This window comes from Anabrus simplex, chromosome 1 (assembly GCF_040414725.1).
Source record: "Anabrus simplex isolate iqAnaSimp1 chromosome 1, ASM4041472v1, whole genome shotgun sequence".
Taxonomy (NCBI): Eukaryota; Metazoa; Arthropoda; class Insecta; order Orthoptera; family Tettigoniidae; genus Anabrus; species Anabrus simplex.
In genome coordinates, this window is record NC_090265.1 from 1,319,485,448 (window position 1) to 1,319,509,082 (window position 23,635).

At 40.3% G+C, this 23,635-nt stretch overlaps 1 protein-coding gene across 2 annotated transcripts in view; it reads right to left on the minus strand.

Moving 5' to 3' along the window:
- The window catches only part of LOC136858301 (fatty-acid amide hydrolase 2-B), a 366,694-nt gene that overhangs the window by 11,305 nt on the left and 331,754 nt on the right, over positions 1-23,635 (minus strand). For both annotated transcript variants that reach the window (XM_067137740.2, XM_067137741.2), the window contains exon 10: positions 20,377-20,559. In XM_067137740.2, coding sequence (XP_066993841.2) covers positions 20,377-20,559 — 183 coding nt within the window. The remainder of the gene's footprint in view (positions 1-20,376; positions 20,560-23,635) is intronic.

A 23,635-nucleotide genomic window follows, 5' to 3' on the forward strand; every position in this document is an offset into this window, starting at 1 on the left:
GCGCTAAGAGATATGCGATTTAATATAATCTAACTCATTGCCTTTACAGTAATTTACGGAGAAATCCGTATGCAGTGTAGAATACCGTAGCGAAGCACGGGTACATTTGCTAGTTATCAATAAATTCAATTCAATTCAGTTCAATTCAGTTCACTTCTCTCCAAGGCAGTACAAACAGTATTCCACTCCATACGTGGCGATACTCTGACTCTGGTTGGGCACAGACAATAATCAGCTCTACTGCAGTGAAGCACCAGTCACTCACTTTGCATTGGTACACGGACAGTACTCCAAGGCAGTACACATATGTACTTCATACTCCGTACTCCAATACGATGCTCGGCACTCTGACACAACAGCAGCTCCTCGTTCAGACTCTGGTGAGACACCTGCGACAGCCAACACTGCTGTCGATCCTGTCCAGCTACCAAACTCCAACACTGATTCCAACTCTGTCTGACTGTTCGCGCTAGCCTCCTTTTTATAGCTCGAATATATTTGCCATGTGGCAACATTATTATTGCACCTCCCAGAAGGTTTATTTAAAAACCATTAGGTTGTTCAGTCTGCCAAAACTAATTTTGAGTAAATTTATAAACTGATATTAATGTTCTCTTTTCTCTCCACTCTAGCATAGAATGCAAGGTGTTGTAAAATCGTGCTCTGTCCTTGGCGCGTGTCAACATCTGGCAGTCTATGCTAGAAAGGAGAAAAAATATAAGTTCCAAATTTCAAGTTTCCTGAGTATTAAAACAGAAATAAATATACATGTTTATACATTTCTAAATATTTGAGTGTGATTTGATAGAATTTGATGATGTTCCTTCAAGAACGAAGCATGTCGTTCTACTTTAATGAAAGTTTTTTCTTTTTCAAGTATAATAGTTATCATATGTTTTATTTTTCAGGTAGTTTATAAATTGGTTACTCAAAATTAGTTTCAGAAGACTGAAGAATCAAGCAGTTACAAATTAACTGAGTCAAAACTAAAATGAGACAGCTCCAGATATTACAAATTACAAACCTCCCAGAAAACTCGTGTGAAAACCAGATAAAGAGAACAATACACGGAAAGACCGGCCATGCCCTCAGTTTGGGAGCTCCCTGTTGACTCATTAGCTCCTTCCAGCAAGTATTGAAGGGGCTAAAACAGGCCTGGCGCATTACAATATTTTGAAGTTTTTCATGGAAAGCAGTTCATTGATTTTTCGCTTGAGACTCCTAACCTCAATTTGGGAGACATTTCACGCAAAAAAAGGACATAAAAATGAGAACAGTGGGGACAAATGCTAAAAAAGGGCTAGCCAAGCAGAAAAAAAGTTGGGAATAAATTGTGGATGTGGTTATTGTTGCTTTAAGAGACAGCAACAGAATTATGAACTCCACTGAAAATTTTAAGAGAAGAAGTAATAAAAAATTTCAAGCTTTGATTTGGTCAGGGAACTTTGAAAGAAAGAAAAACCTTTTTTTAATTTTACACTAGAATAAAACGAACGCACACTGCAAGGAATTACATATCTCCTGAATAATTACCACATATAAATATAAAAGCATAAAGTCCATTCTGATTCACAATGTGAATGGCAAGTTCAGAAGTTTTATCGATATTAGCTTACAATCTATATAAATAAAATCGTAACGACCGTGTTTCTGTACATTGACTATTTTGGCGAAATTTCCGTACAGTTATCCGTTTCAGATGTAATAATGACCATCGGCATAATTTTTAGCTTTGGTGTCTGTTTGTTGGTTTGTCTGTATGTCTGTTTGTCTGTTTGTCTGTCCTTCTATAACTTGAAAACTACTCGATATATTTCCACCAAACTTCATAATTAGAATCCACCTGTCCTTGGGTAGGTTTTAGCGCAAATATTGTTTCTAAATCCCTGAACTAACTGGGGATTTATACGAAAACGAAACCGTGATTTTACACTCGCTCAAAATATGTACAACCAAACTTAATGGAAATCTACTCGCCTTAATGAAAATTAATTTCTAAACCTTTTTTCTCATGTGCATCATTTCAATAACAGGATTAATAAGGGAGATATCATTAACGGACCGTTTTTCGGTACAAGTCCCACCAGATATAACTCAAGAGGGGGTGCGTGTAAAGCGTATACAACTTGAAAACTACTGAAGATATTTGAACCAAACTTTATATTTAGCACCCACCTGTCCAAGTGTAGGTTTCTTTGGTGTCTGTCTGCCTTTCTATAACTTGAAAACTACTGGATATATTTCCACCAAACTTCATATTTAGAATCCACTTGTTCTTGGGTAGGTTTCAGGGCAAATATTGCTTTAAGTCCCTGAACTGATTGGGGGTTTATACGAAACAGTGATTTTGCACTCCCTCAAAATATACACAACCATACTTAATGGAAGTCTACCTGTCCTAACGGAAAATAATTTCTAACCCTTTTTTCTCATGTGCATCATTTCGATACCAGGATTAATAAGGGAAATATCATTAACGGACCGTTTTTCGGTACAAGTCCCACCGGACTTAAACGAAGAGCGTGTGCGTGTAAAGCGTAATTATTACAACTTGAAAACTACTGAAGATATTTGAACCAATCTTTATATTTAGCATCCACGTGTGCAAGGGTAGGTTCTAAGATCAATACCATTTCAGATTCCCGGAATGGACTGGGGTTATATAGGGAAAGTAAATGGTGATTTCACTCTCCCACAATATATAAAGTACAAAACCAACCTGACTGGAAATCGACCAAACTTGATGGATATCCAATTCTAATTTTTTTCTAATGTGCATTTCTCAAAAGGAGTATTAATAAGGGAGATATCATGAAAGGTCGGTTTCTCAGCTTAAGTCCAGCGGACATAGCCAAGAAGGTGTTATACGTGGAGCAGATTCCTTATCTATCTACATAAATCATATCGTAACGTCCGTGTGACGGTGAATTGACTATTTAGGCGAAATTTCCGTACAGTTTTCCGTTTAAGGGGTTATAATGACCATATGCATATTTTTTAGCTATAGTTTCCTGAAAGTTCTAAATTTTACCCCCGTCACCCAAAATCAAGATTGTCTCACAATCTGCCACACGAGCTGGAAAATTCAAATTAAGCAATATTTATACGTTTCAGCCGGTAACGCACGGAAAACCTCCAAGATCTTTAAATTTTACACTTTTTATGCCGAAAAATATCGAAATATGGAGGCAATTTAATGACGGTGCAGACCTTCGTTTCGAGGTATTTCGCGGTTAACGGTAAGCCCTATCACAAAACGGATGTCACAATATCCATTCAATTTGGAATGATCTACAACTTTGGTCCTGTGACAACTTATAGAAAAGATACAGTCATAGAATTTGGCACGCACATTGACACGACCAAATTTGCGAAGCAAATGTCATTATTCTAGCTTCCACATAGGTATGTGAAAAATAATGTAAAATGTTAAAAATGTACCCAAATTTCACCCCATTCAAATATCGTAACTCACTCGAACCTATAAATATTGGAGATACGAGAAAGGATTTTAAGACCAAACGTGTAGATAAAAGGGATGTCTGAGGGTGCAAACCGTTTGTTGGTATGATCTACCTTTCAGGAGCAGTAAATCTCGAAATGAAGGTTTGCACTTACGAACGTGCCCATGCTTATCTGTCATCTATATAAATATAATCGTAACGACCGTCTGTCTGTACATTGACTATTTTGGCGGAATTTCCGTACAGTTATCCGTTTCAGGTGAAATAATGACCATTTGCATCTTTCTTAGCTTTGGTGTCTGTTTGTCTGTTTGATTGTATGAGTTTTTATAACTTGAAAACTACTGAATATATTGCTACCAAACTTGGGATTTAGAATCCACCTGTCCTCGAGTAGGTTTTAGGGCCAATGTTATTTCTGAATACCTAAATTTACTGGTGGTTTATCCGAAACCGGAACCACGATTTTGGACTCCCTCAAAGTATGCACATCCGAAATTAATGGATATCTACAATCCTCAATGGAAATCATTCCTAAAACTTTTTTTTCATGTGAATTTTTCGACAGGAGGATTAATAAGTGAGACATCATGAACGGTCGGCTTTGCAGGTTAAGTCCAGCGGACGTAGCTCAAAAGGTGTTGTAGGTGGAGCAGATTTCTTTCTTATCTATCTATATAAAAAAATCGTAACGACTGTGTGTGCCTGTACATTGACTATTCTGGTGAAATTTTCGTACAGCTACCCATCTGAGGGGTAATAATGACCGTCTGCATATTTTTGGTGTAGTTTCCTGAAAGTCCTAATTTTTAATCCCCTCACCCAAAATCCAGATTGCGGCATAATCTGCCAGACGAGCAAGAAAATTGAAATTTGGCAAAATTGTACGTTTTAGCCTGTAAAGGACGGAAAACTTCCAAGGTCGTTAAAATTTTCACTTTTGATCCCCGAAGAATATAGAAATATGGAGTCAATTTTAATGATGGTGCAGACCTTCCTTTCGAGGTATTTCGTGGGATAAACGGAAGGTCCTATCACATAACGGATGGCACAAGTTCCGTCGAATTTGGAGTGATCTTCAACATTGGTCTTATAACTTTTTGTTAGATTCGTCTCTATTTCTCGATTTAAAGTAAATTTGGAATTTTTACCTGCATAATTCATACTTTCAATCACTTACAGAAAAGATAGAAACATCAAACTCCACACGAACATTGGCCCACCTAGTACCCATGTTGTTGTTTCAGTTATCAGTCCATAGACTGGTTTGATGCAGCGCTCCATGCCACCCTATCCTGTGCTAACCTTTTCATTTCTACGTAACTACTGCATCCTACATCTGCTCTAATCTGCTTGTCATATTCATACCTTGGTCTACCCCTACCGTTCTTACCACCTACACTTCCCTCAAAAACCAACTAGACAAGTCCTGGGTGTCTTAAGATGTGTCCTATCATTCTATCTCTTCTTCTCATCAAATTTAGCCAAATCGATCTCCTCTCACCAATTCGATTCAGTATCTCTTCATTCGTGATTCGATCTATCCATCTCACCTTCAGCATTCTTCTGTAACACCACATTTCAAAAGCTTCTATTGTATTTCTTTCTGAGCTAGTTATCGCCCATGTTTCACTTCCATACAATGCCACGCTCCACACGAAAGTCTTCAAAAACATCTTTCTAATTCCGATATCAATGTTTGAAGTGAGCAAATTGCTTTTCTTAAGAAAGCTCTTCCTTGCTTGTGCTAGTCTGCATTTTTATGTCCTCCTTACTTCTACCATCGTTAACTACCCAAGTAACAATATTCATCTATTTCGTTTAAGACTTCATTTCCTAATCTAATATTTCCTACATCACCTGCCTTCCTTCGACTGCATTCCATTACTTTTGTTTTGGACTTATTTATTTTCATCTTGTACTCCTTACCCAAGTCTTCATCCATACCATTCAGCAACTTCTCGAGATCTTCTGCAGTCTCAGATAAAATAACAATATCATCAGCGAATTTCAAGGTTTTGATTTCCTCTCCTTGGACTGTGATTCCCTTTCCAAATTTCTCTTTGATTTCCTTTACTGCCTGTTCTATGTAAACATTGAAAAGGAGAGGGAACAAACTGCAGACTTGGCTCACTCCTTTCTGGATTGCTGCTTCTTTTTCAAAGCCTTCGATTCTTATTACTGCAGACTGATTTTTATACAGATTGTAGATAATTCTTCGTTCTCGGTATCTGATCCCTATCATCTTCAGAATCATAAATAGCTTGGTGCCATCAACATTATCGAATACCTTTTCTAGATCTACGAATGCCATGTACGTGGGCTTGTCCTTCTTGATTCGATCCTCTAAGAGTAGACGTAAAGTCAGGATTGCTTCACGTGTTCCTACATTTATTCTGAAGCCAAACTGATCTTCTCCCTCTCAGCTTCAACTTGTTTTTCCATTCTTCTGTAAATAATACGTGTTAAAATTTTGCAGGCATGAGATACTAAACTAATGGTGCGGTAGTTTTCACACCTGTCAGCAACGGCTTCCTTGGGAATAGGTATAACAACATTCTTCCGAAAATCGGATGGCACTTCTGTCTCATACATCTTGCACACTAAATGAAATAAACTTGCCATGCTGGTTTCTCCTAAGGCAGTCAGTAATTCAGAGGGAATGTCATCAATTCCAGGTGCCTTGTTCCTATTTAGGTCTCTCACAGCTCTGTCAAACTCTGACCTCAAAATTGGGTCTCCCATTTCATCAGCATTAACAGCCTCTTCATGTTCCATAACCAAATTATCTACATCTTTACCTTGATACAACTGTTGGATATGCTCCTGCCATCTTTCTGCTTTGTCTTCTTTCCCTAGAAGTGGCTTTCCATCTGAGCTCTTAATATTCATACACCTAGATTTACTTTCTCCAAAGGTTTCCTTGATTTTACTGTATGCAACATTTACCTTTCCTAGGACCATACAACTTGAACATCCTTGCACTTCTCCTTCAGCCATTCTTCCTTAGTTACCTTGCACTTTCTACCCAGTTCATTCTTTAATCGCCTGTATTCTTCTCTGCCCTCTTCATTTCTAGCATTCTTGTATTTTCGCTGTTCATCAATCAGGTCTAGTATCTCCTGAGTTATCCAGTTAGTTGATCTTTTCTTCCTTCCTAACATTTCTTCAGCAGCCCTACTGACTTCATTTTTCATGATTCTCCACTCTTCCTCTATAGTGTTTCCTTCAGCCTTTTCATTTAGTCCTTGTGCAACATGTTCCTTGAAACAATCCCTCACACTCTTTTCTTTCAACTTTTCTAGATCCCATCTTTTTGCATTCTTTCCTTTTATCAATTTCTTCAACTTTAGATGGCATTTCATGACCAACAAGTTGTGGTCAGAGTTCACGTCTGCTCCTGGGAAAGTTTTGCAATCCAAAACCTGGTTTCTGAATCTCTGCCTAATTATAATGAAGTCTATTTGATACCTTCCAGTGTCTCCAGGTCTCGTCCACTTATACAGTCGTCGTTTGTGGTGTTTGAACCAAGTATTGGCAAGGACTAAATTATGATCAGTGCAGAATTCAACCAGCCGACTTCCTCTTCCGTTCCTTCGTCCCAATCCGAATTCTCCTACTGTACTACCTTCTCTTCCTTCGCCTACCACTGCATTCCAGTCTCCCATCACAATTAGATTCTCGTCAGCTTTGACATGTTGTATTAAATCTTCTATCTTCTCATATATTCTTTCGATTTCTTCATCATCTGCTGAACTAGTAGGCATATAGACCTGCACTATTGTGATGGGCATTGGTTTGGTGTCTATCTTGCGACAATAATTCTTTCACTATGCTGGTCGTAGTAGCTTACCCGCTGCCCTATTTTCTTATTCATTATTAAACCAACTCCTGCATTTCCCCTGTTTGATTGTGTGTTGATAATTCGGTAGTCGCCTGACCAAAAATCTTGTTCTTCCTGCCAACGTACTTCACTTATACCAACTACATCTAACTTTAGCCTATCCATCTCCCTTTTCAGATTCTCTAACCTACCACAACGATTCAAACTTCTAACATTCCACGCTCCGGCTCACAGAATGTCAGTATCCATCTTCCTGATGATCACCCCTTCTCGCGTAGTCCCCACCCGGAGATCCGAATGGGGGACTTGTTTACCTCCGGAATATTTTACCCTGGAGGAAGCCATCATCAGTACATCATTCATAGAGAGCTGCATGTCCTCGGGAGGTAGTTACGGCTGTAGTTTCCCGTTGCTTTCAGCCGTGTAGCAGTATCAACACAGCTAAGCCATGTTGAGTATTATTACATGGCCGTATCAGTCAATCATCTAGACTGCCGCCCTTGCAACTACCGAAAGGCTGCTACTCCCCCTTCGATGAACCATTCGTTAGTCTGGTCTCTCAACAGATACCCATCCGATCTGGTTGCACCTGCGGCTCGGCTATCTGCATCATTGGGACACGCAAGCCTCCCCACCGCGGCAAGGTCACATCTAGTACCCATATGTGAGCTAAATGCTATATCACATAATTATTCGAAAAGTAATGCAATGTAAGATAATCTTCCACAAATTTCAACCTATTCAATGTTTCTAACTCAATCTGACCCATGAATAGATGAGATGCGACAAAAAATTCATAGGACCAGCCATTTAGGCCGCTAAATACAGCATCTTATGATACAATCTTTTGTTGATATGACGTACCGTTTAGCAGAAGTTAATCTGTAAATGAAGCTCTGCAACATTGTAAACATGCATATACAGTACTTTCGTACCGGTATGCCGATCTATATATATTCATTGATGTCGATTTGTAGCGATCGAGAAAGGGTTTGTCTGCCATTGTAATCAGTGCTCCCCACACAGACTTCTATTGGCAGTAGGAATAGGGTCCTTCTCCAACTCCTGTGTAACTGGCATTAGTAGGAAGGGCGTACCATTGTAATGAATAATTCACTTCTCGATTTGACTTGCTGAAGGCAAGGGAGCATGCAATTTTGTTCAGAACTTCCCTACCCGAATTTGGCTGTAGGTAAGGGTGCCCGCCATTATGAACAAATGTACCCATCTAAAATGAGACTAGCATTAGGCATAGTGGTCTGCTATTTTAATGGAAATTCACCAAGTCTGTGTGACTCGCAATAGGCTGGCTGGAAGAAGGTAAAGGGGCCTGTCATTATAATTATAACTGCACAACTCAATTTTGACTGGCATTAGGGAAGTTGCCTGTCATTGTAATAAAAACTCCTCAACTGTTATGTCTGGAACTAGGAAAGGGGACGTGCCGCTGTAACGAAAACTTCCCAAATCGATTGTGACCGCGCAGTAGGCAATGGGGCCTGCAATTATAATGTAAACTTCCCAACTTGATTGTGAATAGGTGTAGGCAAGTGAGCCTGCCGTTATCATCACAACTCCGCAACCCACACTTTACAATGGAAACGACGTATGGGGACCTCCCCATGCTATTTCTCGGATTTCGCGAAGAGACATGCAATTTTAAAACAATCTTATTTACTGCACGTACAGTATTTACTTCGATATCCGTATACAATGTAGAATACCGTAGCGAAGCACGGATACATGTGCTAGTATGACGTACAGGGTTTCCATAAAAGAACTCCGAGGTTTAAAAAATTCATATCTTAATAACTGTAGAAGATAGCAAAATGTAGTTAATTTCTCTGAAACGAGTAGCTCATCAAGTTTTACTCATACAAATTGGGAATGTTTTCATCAACAGTTGGACCGAGCTCGATAGCTGCAGTCGCTTAAGTGCGGCCAGTATCCAGTAGTCTGGAGATAGTGGGTTCGAGCCCCACTGTCGGCAGCCCTGAAAATGTTTTTCCTTGGTTTCCCATTTTTCACACCAGACAAATGCCGGGGCTGTACCTTAATTAAGGCCACGGCCGCTTCCTTCCACTTCCTAGGCCTTTCCTATCCCATCGTCGCCAAAAGACCTATCTGTGTCGGTGCGACGTAAAACGAATAGCAAAAAAAAATCAACAGTTGGCAGCCCTGTGGGGCGTTGACCTTGAAACAACGTAGCGGCAGTCAGTGCTGTCTGGACTGCCGCGCTATGGCGACGCCGCAACAAAAGGCTCAATGTGTTATTTGGCTAATAGAAACTCATTCTGTTGTTACGGTACAAAGAAACTTTCGACGCAATTATGGTGTTGACCCGTCTACGGATAAAAACATTCGTCAATGGTTAAGTGCTTTCAACCAAACAGGGAGTGTTTTAAAACAAAAGTCGCCGGGTAGGCCGCGTGTGTCACAAGAGAATGTGGACAGAATCCGAGCTTCATGCCTTCGAAGCCCTAAGAAATCATTGACAAGACGCAGTCTGGAGTTGGGGTTACCAAGATCAACAGTTCATAAGGTAGTTCATAAAAGACTTCGTTTAGCTGCTTACAAACTTCAACTGTTACACCACATTAAACCGACAGACAAGATTAAGAGATTTGACTTTTCTGTTTCTATGCTAAACGAAATCGATGAAAATAACGATTTTTTAAATGTTATTTTTAGTGATGAAGCGACTTTTCATGTGAACGGGTCTATAAACAGACATAACTGCAGAATTTGGGGATCAGAGCCGCCCCATGAGTTCGTAGAGTATGAATGTGACACGCCAAAAGTGAATGTTTGGTGTGGTCTTAAGCATGATAGAGTAATAGATCCCTTCATTATTTTTGAAAGAAATATCAATGGTGAGATCTAATGTGACGTTAGAGGTATATGTTTTTCCTCAGTTAGATGACATTGAGGCGGAGAAAAGTTTAGTCTACTTCCAACAAGATGGGACACCGCCACACTTCAGTTTGCGTGTGCGTGAGGCATTTGACTCTCGACTTGGCAACAGATGGATTGGAAGGGAAGGCCCTATTCCATGGCCTCCAAGGAGCCCTGATATGACTCCGTTGGACTTTTCTTCTGGGGACATATCAAGAATCTTATGTATGCGGAGAAAATTCGTGATGTTGGCCATCTCAGGGAACGAATAATCAATTGTGTGGCAACCGTTCTCCCAGACATGCTGGCCAGGACATGGGAAGAGGTGGAATACCGTTACGATGTGTGCCGTGCCACTAAAGGGGCTCATTTTGAACTTTATTAAATTGTAAAAAACTTGAAAATGCAACCTTTCCAACCGTGTATTAAATATTAATATAAGTTTTTTACTTCATTACAATATTTTGCCTCAAAACCCCGGAGTTCTTTTATGGAAACCCTGTATATTTTGTCTGTTTAAGATACCCTGTAAGATCAACAAGTTGTTCACGCTCAAACATTAATAAGTTGTGCACACTCAATCAGTTATTGTCAGCCAATAATAAGGAAAACATCTATATCTTGTTTTATATTGTTTTGTATATATCCGTTTGGCTACCAAGTACAGATTAGTCAATGCGATTATATTCCCACTGTTCATGTATGGATGTGAGAGATGGACACTGAAACAGGCAGAGAAAAGGAAGATCGACGCTTTTGAGCTCTGGTGTTGGCGAAGAATCTTACGAATACCATGGACTGCAAAAATCACCAATAAGGCAGTTTTAGAGCGCATCAAACACCGTATGTCATTGGTTGGTAAGATTTGGCCACGTTATGCGATCAGATGCATTGGGAAAAACAATCATGCGAGGAATGATCAGTGGTTCAAGAAGACATGGTCGGCAAAGGACTCGTTGGTTAGACACCATTAAAACAGACATATTTTAGAAATGGCGACTATGGCCAGTCACGTGTAAACTTGCTCCGCACTTACCTGCCTAATTATCAAGATAACTAGCAGCTGGGATTCCTTGAGTGTGTTCAACCGTCATCATGAAATTCACGTTTTGATTTAAAACGGTCAAAATGACTCTCAGGACGTCGAGAAGCGGTTGGCAGAGTACGAGAACCGTATGCCTGAATTTCAAGCTCGCTTGGAAGAAGCCATGAGGGCTTCCGACCGCATCCATTGACTATCGTACTAAACTTCTTCCGCTAGAGCATCTAGCAATCGCATATGTGTATTGCTAACCTATGTGCACGAACTTAAAGCACAAAGAATAGCCATGTTTAAAGCGTGTACTCATCACTTATCGATTTTGCATGCATCGACTATCGTACTAAACTTCTTCCGCTAGATTGTGCAGAAATTGTATAAGTGTGCTGCTATCTTAGCATAACCTATGTGCATGAACTTAAGGCACAAAGAATAGCCATGTTTCAAAGCGTGTACACATTACCTATCGATTTTGCATGCATCGACTGTCGTACTAAGCTTCTCCTGCTAGATTGTGTGCTGGTATGCTGGTATCTTAGCATTTTTAACCTATACGCACGAATTAAAGCACAAAGAATACCGATGTTTAAAAAGCTTATTTTATGAACATAGCAGTAGTAAGAATAGCAATGTTTAAAAGTGTGTACCTATCGATTATGCATGCATCGACTATGATACTTAACTTCTTCCGCTGGAGTGTACAACGATCGCATGTGTGTACTGCTATCTTAGCATAACCGATGTGCACGAACATAAAGCACAAAGAATAGCTATGTTTAAAAGCGTGTACACATCACCTATCGATGATTCATGTATCGACTATCGTACTAAATTTATTCCGCTAGATTTTACAACGTTCGCATGTGTTTGTGCTGCCATCTTAGCATGACCTATGTGCACCAACATAAAGCGCCAAAAATAGCTATGTTTACAAGTTTGTGAACATAGCAGCAGTAAGAATAGCTATGTTTAAAAATCTTGCGAACATAGCAGCAGTAAAAATAGCAAGGTTTAAAAGCGTGTACACATCACCTATCGATGGTCCATGCATCAACTATCGTACTAAACTCCTTCCACTAGAGCGTGCGACAGTCGCTTGTGTGTGCTGCTATCTTAACATGACCTATGTGCACGAAATTAAAGCATAAAGTATAGCTATGTGTAAAAATCTTGTGAACATAGCAGAGTTTTAATTACGTAGGCGTTGATTTTGAACTTCGCATGCTGACGTAGCATACCACATGACCGTGACGTCCCGACCACGTGCTCATGTTTGTAAACAAGGCCACGTGCTTTTTGACAGCTGTCATCTTGACGGACCCTAACCTCACTTTTAAGGACAATAGAGCATCGCTATCATCACTGCTGCCATCTTCACGGCGCTAAGCCTCAAGGCTGCCACCTTATGCATGTCATAGCGCGGAATTTAAAACCCAACAACAGAACAGAGCTAACCTCAATGCTGCCTTCTTGAAAAGTTCCGTGTTCCAAACACTAAAAACTATCACACAGATACTGATTTCTGTTAGAGAAACGCAACTCATTGCACTACTAATAGATCGGGGATTTTATTGGGTAATTCTGATAAGACGTGACCCCTGGGTTCCATTCCCTGTTATGTGTGGCATGGATTTCTTCGGTTCTGAACACAAAACCATTTACCAGTAAAGATTAATTTGCTACACTTAACAAAGTAGATGCGTTCTTGCTAATAACAATCGATGAGGATGTTGCTGCTGTTAAAAATGTACCCATTTCATCTAACTCCTTCTAGGAGGAGGAGGGCGTGGTGAGGCGGTAGAGGAGTCCATTTGTCCTTTAGCCCTTTATCCCTTTAGCCCATTAGCCCTTTAGCCCTTTAGCCTATTAGCCTATTAGCCCTTTAGCCCTACAAGGAATGTGCGGTAAGGAGGAGGAAGAGTCCTTTCATCCTTTTGCCCTTCTGATAAGACGTAAACCCTGGGTTCCATTCCTTATCATGTGTGTAGCACGATTACTTTTTCGGTTCAGCATTTTGCATAGAAGCCCTCGCCTGCACAAGCTACATGCTTGTAACCCATGCCAACAGATTGAAATAATATGTTTCCGAACCGATATTTAATGTGGCATATTTATGTGATAACTTGTTCAACTGCTAGGGACTTAAATGTAAGCAGTGTATTTCTTATAGCACTAAGCGTTCTGTTAAATTTTACTGTCCGCATGAGCTACATGCTTGTAACCCATGCCAACAGATTGAAACCATATGTTTCCGAACCGATATTTCATGTTACATGTTTATGCGATAACTTGTTCGACTGCTTTTCGCACAAGACAAATGATAGAAGGCAAATAATTTGAAGTTGTACTGTTGTCGTTATTCATATTATCGTTTACCGAGCGAGTTGAATACGCAGTATGTGTACTGCCTTATGCATAAGATCACGTTGTATGTTCGATAGAGATATGCCTTAACCGAGCGGGAAGAGGAGGAGGACGTTATAACAGCCGCTATCTTGCGAAAAATGTTCAGAATTCTAGTCTTATTATTTTTTTCTCTGTTCGAATCCATCTTCTTAGAACAAAGGTATCCGCTGACATGTTCTGAACACATGTTGTATCGTGTATCGTGTATCGTGTTCTATTCTAGTCTTGATCACTTATTTAGTGTTCTAAACACATCAATCAGTGTTCTAATCACATGTTGAAGTTAACGACATCGAGTACAGTGCTCGATTCTAGTCTTAATCACTTCTTTTGTAATCTAATCTTCTTAGAACAGAACAAAGGCATCCCCTGACATGTTCTAAACGCATGTTGTATCGATTCTAGTCTTGATCACTTATTTAGAGTTCTGAACACATTAATCAATGTTCCAATCACATGTTGAAGTTAACGACATCGAGTACAGTGTTCGATTCTAGTCTTGTTATATTTCAATCCCTTCTTTTGTGATCTGATCTTCTTAGAACAAAGGTATCCCCTGACATGTTCTGAACACATGTTGCATCACTTCTTTTGTGATCTGATCTTCTTAGAACAAATGTATCCCCTGACATGTTCTGAACACATGTTGCATCGACTACAGTGTTCGATTGTAGTTTTGATCACTTATTTAGTAATCTGAACACATCAAACCATGTTCTGAACACATGTTGTATTGTGTACAACCGGGCGAGTTGGCCGTGCGCGTAGAGGCGCGCGTCTGTGAGCTTGCATCCGGGAGATAGTAGGTTCGAATCCCACTATCGGCAGCCCTGAAGATGGTTTTCCGTGGTTTCCCATTTTCACACCAGGCAAATGCTATGCTGTACCTTCATTAAGGCCACGGCCGCTTCCTTCCAACTCCTAGGCTTTTCCTGTCTCATCGTCGCCATAAGACCTATCTGTGTCGGAGCGACTTAAGGCCCATAGCAAAAAGTATTGAGTATAGCGTTTGATTCTGGTCTTGTTATGTTATCTTATGTTTCTTGTTATGTTTCAACCACTTCTTTTGTCATCTGCAAGTCTAAACATACATAATGATGTTATCGCTGTACACTCTTGCCCTCGCGATGCAGGTTTAAACTTGTTCGATAGAGATATAAAGCTATGCCTTGAAATAGGAGGAGGCCTTAACAGCTTATGTATAGCCGCTATTGTTTAAAGATGGCTGCTGACAAAGAAGCACGTAGAATTTTTCAAATTACCCGCCACCACATTTCAAAGGTATGAGATTTAGTGCTGTAAAGATAGCAGCACGATGCTCTGTTGATTAAAGATGACAGCTGTCAAAAAAGCACGTAGCTTTGAAGAGCATATGGAATTTCAAATTGCCCTCCACTGCATGCATAACAGCAGCCGCCATCTTGCGCAGTAGCCTCTAAGGTAGCTTTCTTCATAAGAGCAGCCGCCATCTTGTGCGAGCACCCCTAGGCCGTCTCATAAGGAGCTGTATATAGCCGCCATCTTGTCGCTGCTATCTTGCGCAAGCAACCCTAGGGTATCTCATAAGAGAAGTAGCCATCTTGTACAAGCGCTCTTAAGCCGTCTCATAAGGAGTTATGTATAGCCGCCATTTTGTGTCCGTCATCTTGCGAAAGCATCCCTAGGGGGCTCATAAGAGCAGCAGCCATCTTGTGCAAGCATCCTTAAGCCGTCTCATAAGAAGCTATGTATGGCCGCCATCTTGTAGAATTAGATAGCTGCCAATGCCAAAAGGCCTAAGTAGGAACCGAACCGTCGATCTCATCATTAGACTACTTTTTTCTTATGCTATGATGTTCCTGATACTGCGAACCTGGGTTAGGCGGAACAATTTTGACCGTTTTGCTCTACGACGCAACGTTTTCGAGATATTTAACATTTAGCATTTAAGCCCCAAATTTAATAAATCGAACCAGCATGGTACGTTATACTCTCTACCATACGAAAACCTGATCAAGTTACGAAAACTTGCTTCAATACAAGCTAAAACAGACCGAATGCCAAAGGGCCTAAGTAAGAACCGAACCGTTGATCTCATCATTAGACTACTACTTCTTATGCTATCATGTTCCTTATACTGCGAACCTGGGTAGTAGGCAGATAAAATGTGTCCGTTTTGCTTTACGACGCACCGTTTTCGAGATATTTAATATTTTGCATTTAAGCCCCAAATTTAATGAATTGAGCCAGCACGGCACGTTATACTCTAAGCAAGCTTTCTTGATAAGAGTAACAGCCATCTTGCGCAAGCACCCATAAGGCGTCTTATAAGGAGCCGTGTATAGCCGCCATCTTGCGCAAGCATCCCTAGGGAGTCTCATAAGAGCAGCAGCCATATTGTGCAAGCACCCTTAAGCCGTCTCATAAGAGCAGCCGCCATCTTGCGCAAGCATCCCAAGGTCATCTCATAAGAGCCTATGTATAGCAGCCATCTTACAGCCACCATCTTGCGCAAGCACCCTTAAGGAGTCTCATAAGGAGTCATTTATAGCCGCCATCTTTTGCAATTGGCGTCGAGAAGTGCATCCGGCCGTAAAACTGAGGTTAGGTCCTTCTATGAGGTTAGACTTGCTGTCTTGCGTGTCAAACGTTATTGCGCAAGCATCCTTAAGGTGTCTCATACGGAGTCATTTATACCCGCCATCTTGTGCAATAGACGTCGGGAAGGGTATCCGGCCGTAAAACTGAGGTCAGGCCCTTCCATGAGGTAGGCTTGCTGTCTTGTGCGTTAAAAGTTAGGTTAAGCCCCTCTAAGATAGCGGATGTGAGGTTAGGCGGTGTCTCATAAGGAGCCATGTATAGCCGCCATCTTGTGCAACTGGCGTCGGGAAGGGCATCTGGTCGTAAAAATGAGTTTAGGCCATTTCAGGAGGTTAGGCTTGCTGTCTTGTGGATCAAAAGTTAGGTTAAGCCCCTCCAAGATAGCAGATGTAAGGTTAAGCTCACTCTCTTAGGCGTCAGGAAGGGCATACGGCCGTAAAACTGAGGTTAGGCCCTTCCGTGAGGTTAGGCTAGCTCTCTTATGCATAAAAGTTAGGTTAAGCCCCGCCAAGAAAGCGGGTGTGAGGTTAGGGTCACGCTCTTCAGCGTCGGGAAGGGCATCCGGCTGTAAAACTGAGGTTAGGCCCTTCCATGAGGTTAGGCTAGCTCTCTTATGCATAACAAGTTAGGTTAAGCCCCTCCAAGATGGCGGATGTGAGGTTAGAGTCGCGCTCTTAGCCAGCGTGAGGAGGAGGCCTCTCCCGAGAGCGTGTGGGGGAGGTGGTGGAGGAGGCCTCCCCCGAGAGCGTGAGGAGGAGGAGGATGCCTCTGAGGAGGACCGGTGGAGGTGGAGGCGGCAGAATCCCCCACTTATACTACTCATATATTCAATCACTGTCTCAGAAATGGAACTTTCCCTGCATTCTGGAGACAAGCTAATGTCATCCTAGTGCCTAAGGCCGGTCTCCACTGATTAACATTTAACAACAACATGTTAAATTTTAAAAGTGTTAAATGTTAATTGGTGACACCATCAGCATGTTAAATGTTAAATGTCAAATACTGTTTCATTTAACATTGTGTCCACACTTAATAAACATGTTAAACTTGACATTCTTTGTTTATATACAGGTAGTTCATCATATCAATTTTTTGGTAATACATTTAGGTGGTCTCTAGTATTTTTAAATAAGGACAATGGACTCAGATGAAGAGGAATTGGCCTTTGTTCTTGCCACTGTTGCTTCTTGTTATGATTTAGAAATGCAGTCTTATTAGGCACATTTTCTCCCCTCACTCTGCTCATTGCTTCAAAAGCAAACCACTTTGAAGTATAACATTCGTCCGCTCCCTACTACCCAATTTTCTAAACTTTCTGCAATTCTCGACTGTACTGGGAGCGGAGGGACGCTAGTTTTTTTTCGATTTACTCGCGGGAACAATTATAGATATTTTCGAGTTCCTGGAAACTGTCGGCTTTCTTCGCTTTATATCTGTATTCCTCTGATGAGACATCCCACAAATAAGGCCTTTCTATTAGGTATATCATTAATAAGTCCAGAGTAATCTCCTCGCTCTACTCCATTTCTGACTATACATTTTAGTGTAATGCAGAGAGAACGACACACGTGTGCGTACTGTATTTGTAGCTTATAACAAAGAGAATCAGTGTTGCAGATTGTTGTAATTATAATCCTATTTCATGAGGAGCACGTCGTTTGCGTCGTTTAGGCTATGTGTTGGCATGGAAACAGCATGGAAGCTGCCGAAGCTGTGCCGACATCGCACGAACAACGAATTGACTTGACATGTTTTCCACTTGGAGCGGAAAACACGCCAACATGTTAAAAGTGTTAACTCAACATTCTGAGTTAACATGCAAAGTCAATTGGAAGACACAATCACAATATACATGTCAACTGTAACATGTTAAATTTAACATGTTGGTGTTAAATGTTAAACAGTGGAGACCGACCTTTAAACTGACCTCTTGACTATCGCCCAGTTTCTATTCTTCCAGCTCTTTCTAAGGCTTATGAAAGACTGGTGTATGATCAAGTATTGAAATATTTAAATAACTATTCTCTCCTTGAACCATTACAATCGGGCTTTAAGAAAGGGTACAGCACTGCCACGGCTCTCCTTAAAGTGACAGAAGACATCAGACTAGCAATGGAACAACAACAAGTTACAGTACTAACGCTACTGGATTTCAGTGGCGCATTTGATACAATAGACTTAGATTGGAGGCAGCGGGTGATAACTCGCGAAAGAAATTCAGAATGACATACAAGGAAAGTGGGCACGCCACAAGGAAGTATTTTAGGACCGTTGCTTTTTACATTGTATATCAATGACATTTAATCTTCTCTAAAAACTTGTAATTATCACCTATTTTCCGATGATCTCCAAATATATTACAATTGCAGTTTAAGCGAATTACCGAACGGAGTAAAATGTATAAATGATGACATGAAACAACTGAGCGAATATGCTCTCGCAAATAGATTTCTCATGAATCCATCAAAAGCGCAAGCTATCATTATCGGTTCCCAGAAGCTCCTACACAAGATCAACGATTCGATCATTCCTCCTCTGCAAATAAATAATAGCACAATCTCGCACAGTAAAACAGTGAGAAATCTTGGGGTAACTATGACTGAAACTCTAAATTGGACAAAACATATCAAAAATGTAGGTCAGAAGGTGTTTGCTACTCTACACCCACTGAAATTAAATAAAGACATTATATCATTAAATATGCGGCAAAGACTAACACAGACCCTAATTCTTCCTATCCTTGACTACTGTGATGTAATCTTGCTAGACGCTACTAAAGAACAAACTAGGAAACTGCAGCGTATTATGAATTGTTGCCTTAGATTCATTTTTAACCTAAGGTATGATGTGCATATTACTCCTTGCTATCAAGCACTGAACTGGTTAAAACCTGATAAGAGACGTGAATATCATATATTTGTCGTAATACACAAACTTCTGCACAGTAACTCCCCGCAGTATATTTCATCTAAACTTCAATTCCTCTCTTTCTTGCATAACCATAACACTCGCTCGGGCTCCACTCTAGCTATTCCTCTTCACCACTCTTCTGTGTATAATAATTCTTTTATTGTAACCGGTTCCAGGCTTTGGAATTCCCTGCCAGTAAGTGTCAGGAGCATTGACACTTTCCTCAAATTTAAAATAACTTGCCGAGACTTCCTGTTGAAAGTAACCGATTGAAGCGTGTATATGTGCGTGTGATTGGTAATTGAAAAATTTAAAAAAATTGTTCTGTTAATTTTATATCATGTAAACGTAAGGGTAGTTGATAAGTGTGTAAATGTATGTGTGTGTGCAAGTGTCTATGTGAGAGAGAAAAGAGGACTGAATTAACGAGCTAATAAGCTAATAAGCTGCATATTGTGTGGGTGTGTACTTTAAGCTTAATTGGAAATAGTATGAGTAGTATAATTAGTATAATTAGTAATAGGCAGTCTTAATATTATTTGTTGTATTGTGGTTTAGTGTAAGAGAGGGCCGGGTGCCCTAACTTCACCACATGAAAGAAGCCATAATAAATAAATAAATAAATAAATAAATAAATAAATAAATAAATAAATAAATAAATAAATAAATAAATAAATAAATCCTCACCCTGGTAAAACTAAAGGAGGCAGTGTGGAACAGGACAACTTGGAGAGCGCTAATTCATAGAATCGCGGATGATCGTATTCGACTGAACGAATGACATCATCACCATATTTTCTTACAGCGAATGTACAAATAGCTTTTATTTCTGAAGAAGGTGAAATCAATTTAAAACTGTAATATGTTATATTTACAGATATTTACAAATGATTTTAATTCGTGGATATTTGGAGGGCCCAGTAGTTTATGGGTACATAACTAATGTCCACAATTAAGATAAAATAGCCTGTTGTTTTTCTTTCATATATATATACACAGTTTTTTTGACCCATACAAATGAATTATGTGACTGTTTCTCAAACAGACCTACATAATAATACGCCTGCTACGCATGGTGCCTTAAATGTTTTTGTGTGTAATTGAGGTGTTTTTGCTAAAACGAATCCAAGTGGTGTTCTTACTTACATCGTGAATAAGCTCTACTTTCGTCATAACAATTAGTAACTGGAAGATAAATATGAGAGACTTAAACAGTAATTGAGAAAATTTTGGATTACCTGAATTCCTATTGGCATGCCATGGCTGTTGAGGCCTAAAGGAACTTGAGTTGAAGGCATTCCGAGGAGATTGAAGATCGTCGTGTACAGCACTCCTGCGGTTGCCATGTATGACTCATTGTGGTACAACGCTGGAGTTGGGTGTGTAGGGTACAGGAATACACCATTGTCTCCTAGGGTCTCCTGTGAATAGAGAAACATGATGATGTAAATCATAATACATCACGCCATTCTGTAAAATAACTAGGGGTGACATCGAGAGAAAACTGGGAGTTATAGGTCTTACAGTAATCAGATTCTGTGGTCAGCTATGCATGAATTAACTAAGCTAACTTTTAGTGCTGCATCCTGAATTGACCAAAGCTTATATACTAGGGTAACCAGGTTTCCAAAATAAAAACAAGCGGAGCAACAAAGGGTGTGGAGAAGTAAAGGATGCCGTCATGGGCGCCCGCGAGCGGGGTGGGCAAGGGGGGCACTTGTCCACACCCCCCTGGGTTTCTAAAAAGGTTGATGCCTTTATGTAAACCTCAGAAATGTTAAGAATATTGTGGGATTAGGCACATTACCTGGTAGGGTGTGTGTAGTCCTGCTGTAAGTAGTAAAGAGCGTTGTATACACACAAGTAATTCTATTGATTCATTTCAATATAACAGATGCCACTGTGTGTTGAACCTGGGGTGAACTATGCCATTTTAAGCTAAGACTGAATGCAGTGTATAGAGTGCAGTACAAGCTTCAGCTAGTGTTTACGTTTCATAATTATGCAATGCATATTTCCATGTTCGACTGATCCAGAATTGTGCCATTGATTCAGGATAGAGACACACACACTGCAATGTCACACATAGTAGGGGTTACCCAAAATGGAATGTCAAAAACGTGGAGAAGGTACTGTAAGACCAATACTGTGAATGAGAAACAGAGGGTGACAACGTCACGTCAAAATCGGTATATCTGCATAACAGCGCAAACGAGACCAACTTCGATTGTTCAGCATTTACAATATGAGTTCTTGAGGGCAACCGGGGTCCGTGTATCTGTACAAACTGTACTCAGTCGGTTGCATAGTGCCCAGTTGAGGTAATTTTGACCGATTCAATATGGTCCACTAGTGAATCGCCATCCTGTTGGGAGGAGAAGATGGGCCATCCAACATCTTAATTGGGGGTTGGATGAATGGCATAATATCATGTTTGCAGATGAAAATGGATATCACTTAGACCAGATACACATCGACCAACAAAGGCTGTGGAGACGTAAAGGACGCAGTGGAAAGTACCAGCATGTTCAACAGGTCCATGCATTTGGAGGAGGTGGTGTAATATTTAGGTTGGAATTATACGTGGCTGGTGTACACCTTCGATAACAACTCGAGGGACGTTAACTGCCCTGCGGTATACCGATGAAATTATTCAACCATTTGTACAACCCTTTAGGAATGAATGTGGTGCTGAATTCATTTTCGTCTACGAAAATGCTCGCCCTCATCGAGGCCTATCCGTAAGACACTTCATGGGAGAGGCGGATATCAACCATTTGAATTGGCCAGCTAATTCACCAGACATGAACTGTATTTAGTATGCTTGGCACATGTTGAAAATATTTGTTTTTGATCGTCCACAACCTCCACAAACAATCACAGACAGCATTAGAATAGCCCAGATGGAATGAAAGCTTCCTTCTCAAGATTACATCAATGTACTGATCAGAAGCACGCTACAGCATATCTCTTCTCTTGAGATAACAATTGACGCTTCCTTCTCCTAATACAATAATTGATGCTATCCTCCTGATCAGAGAGGGACTGGATACTTATTGAAATGTAGTTTATTTTATTTAAAACACAAAACAAATACACTCAAGATATTGAAAGTAAACACACTAGACTACAGACGAAAATCAACAAGCAGAGAATAGGAAAAGTGTTTCCAGAAGCAGAAAGAAAATTACGTTCAGAAGGGATGAAACAGTATTGGGTTGAGAAAAAGAAGAAAAACCTCCATAAACCTGACTAAAGAGTCCTATGTTGGCTAAAAACTAAAATAAATAAATAAATAAATAAATAAATGAATAAATAAATAAATAAATAAATAAATAAATAGAACAAGAAGAAAGGAATTGGTATTATTTATCAAGTGAAATGGTCGACAAATTTCCAAGTTCTTTGGAAACACTAAAAAAAATGCTAGACAACCACTACTGATAGGGAATTGCTACCTGGGCGACAGTCCTAAATGCAGATCATTGATGATTGATTGATGATACTATCCTCCTCCTCCTCCTCCTCCTCATCCTTCCCCTCAGCGACATGTAATGAGTCATGTAATATACTGTATCTTCTTTCCGTTTCCTTTACTAATACTATCGTCTTCATCATGATGTTGTTATTTTATTCCCAATACCGATTAAGCGGGCAGTAGGCGGGCTTTCAATTTCGCCGCTGTTGCCAAGCAAATGATGAATTATGCCATTATAACATAATTTTTGCCCTATTACGATGGTACTCGTAGGGTAATGCGTTAATTTTAAATTAGTTCCTGAGTGTTTATTATTCATCACAGCATTTAAACAGGACATTAAAAGGAAAACCTAATGTCTACTCAGCAGCGGTGGTTGTTTATCCCAAGTTCCTCCGCTCGTGTTCTTCCCAAAATGCACTAGCGGAAAGTATTACACCGTGAAGTACCATATTTATCAAACTTTGTGGAGTTGTTCATCACATAACAGGTGTTAAATGATGAAACTTTCGGTCCATTTGGAACTGTCGATCATCATGATCATGAGTACGAGATATGGCCCCCATGGGCACGAATACACTCTTGTATTCGGTGTTGCAGGGAAGAAAACAACAAACATCCGAATGTCATCTTGAGCGATTACTTACCATGCCTGAAACACGTGCTCTGTCATTTCATGAAGATTGCTGGCTGGAGGCTGGTATGACCGTATGCGTCTTCCCATCACATCCCAGACATGCTCTATGGGTGACAAATCAGGGAACCGGGCAGGCCAGTCAAGGATCCGTACATTCCTCAAGGCGTTTTTGGTGTGAACTGCAGTGTGGGCTCTTGCATTATCCGCTGGAATATGCCATTTGTTACCCTCGTCACGAAGGGTATGACAACAGGGATTACCATTCTAGCTACATACTGGCGAGTATTTGGTCTTGCTTCAACAAGTACCAAATCCATCCTGTTGTCATATCTAATAGCTCTCCACATCGTGATTCCAGAAATTGGAGAGATATGCGCCTCGA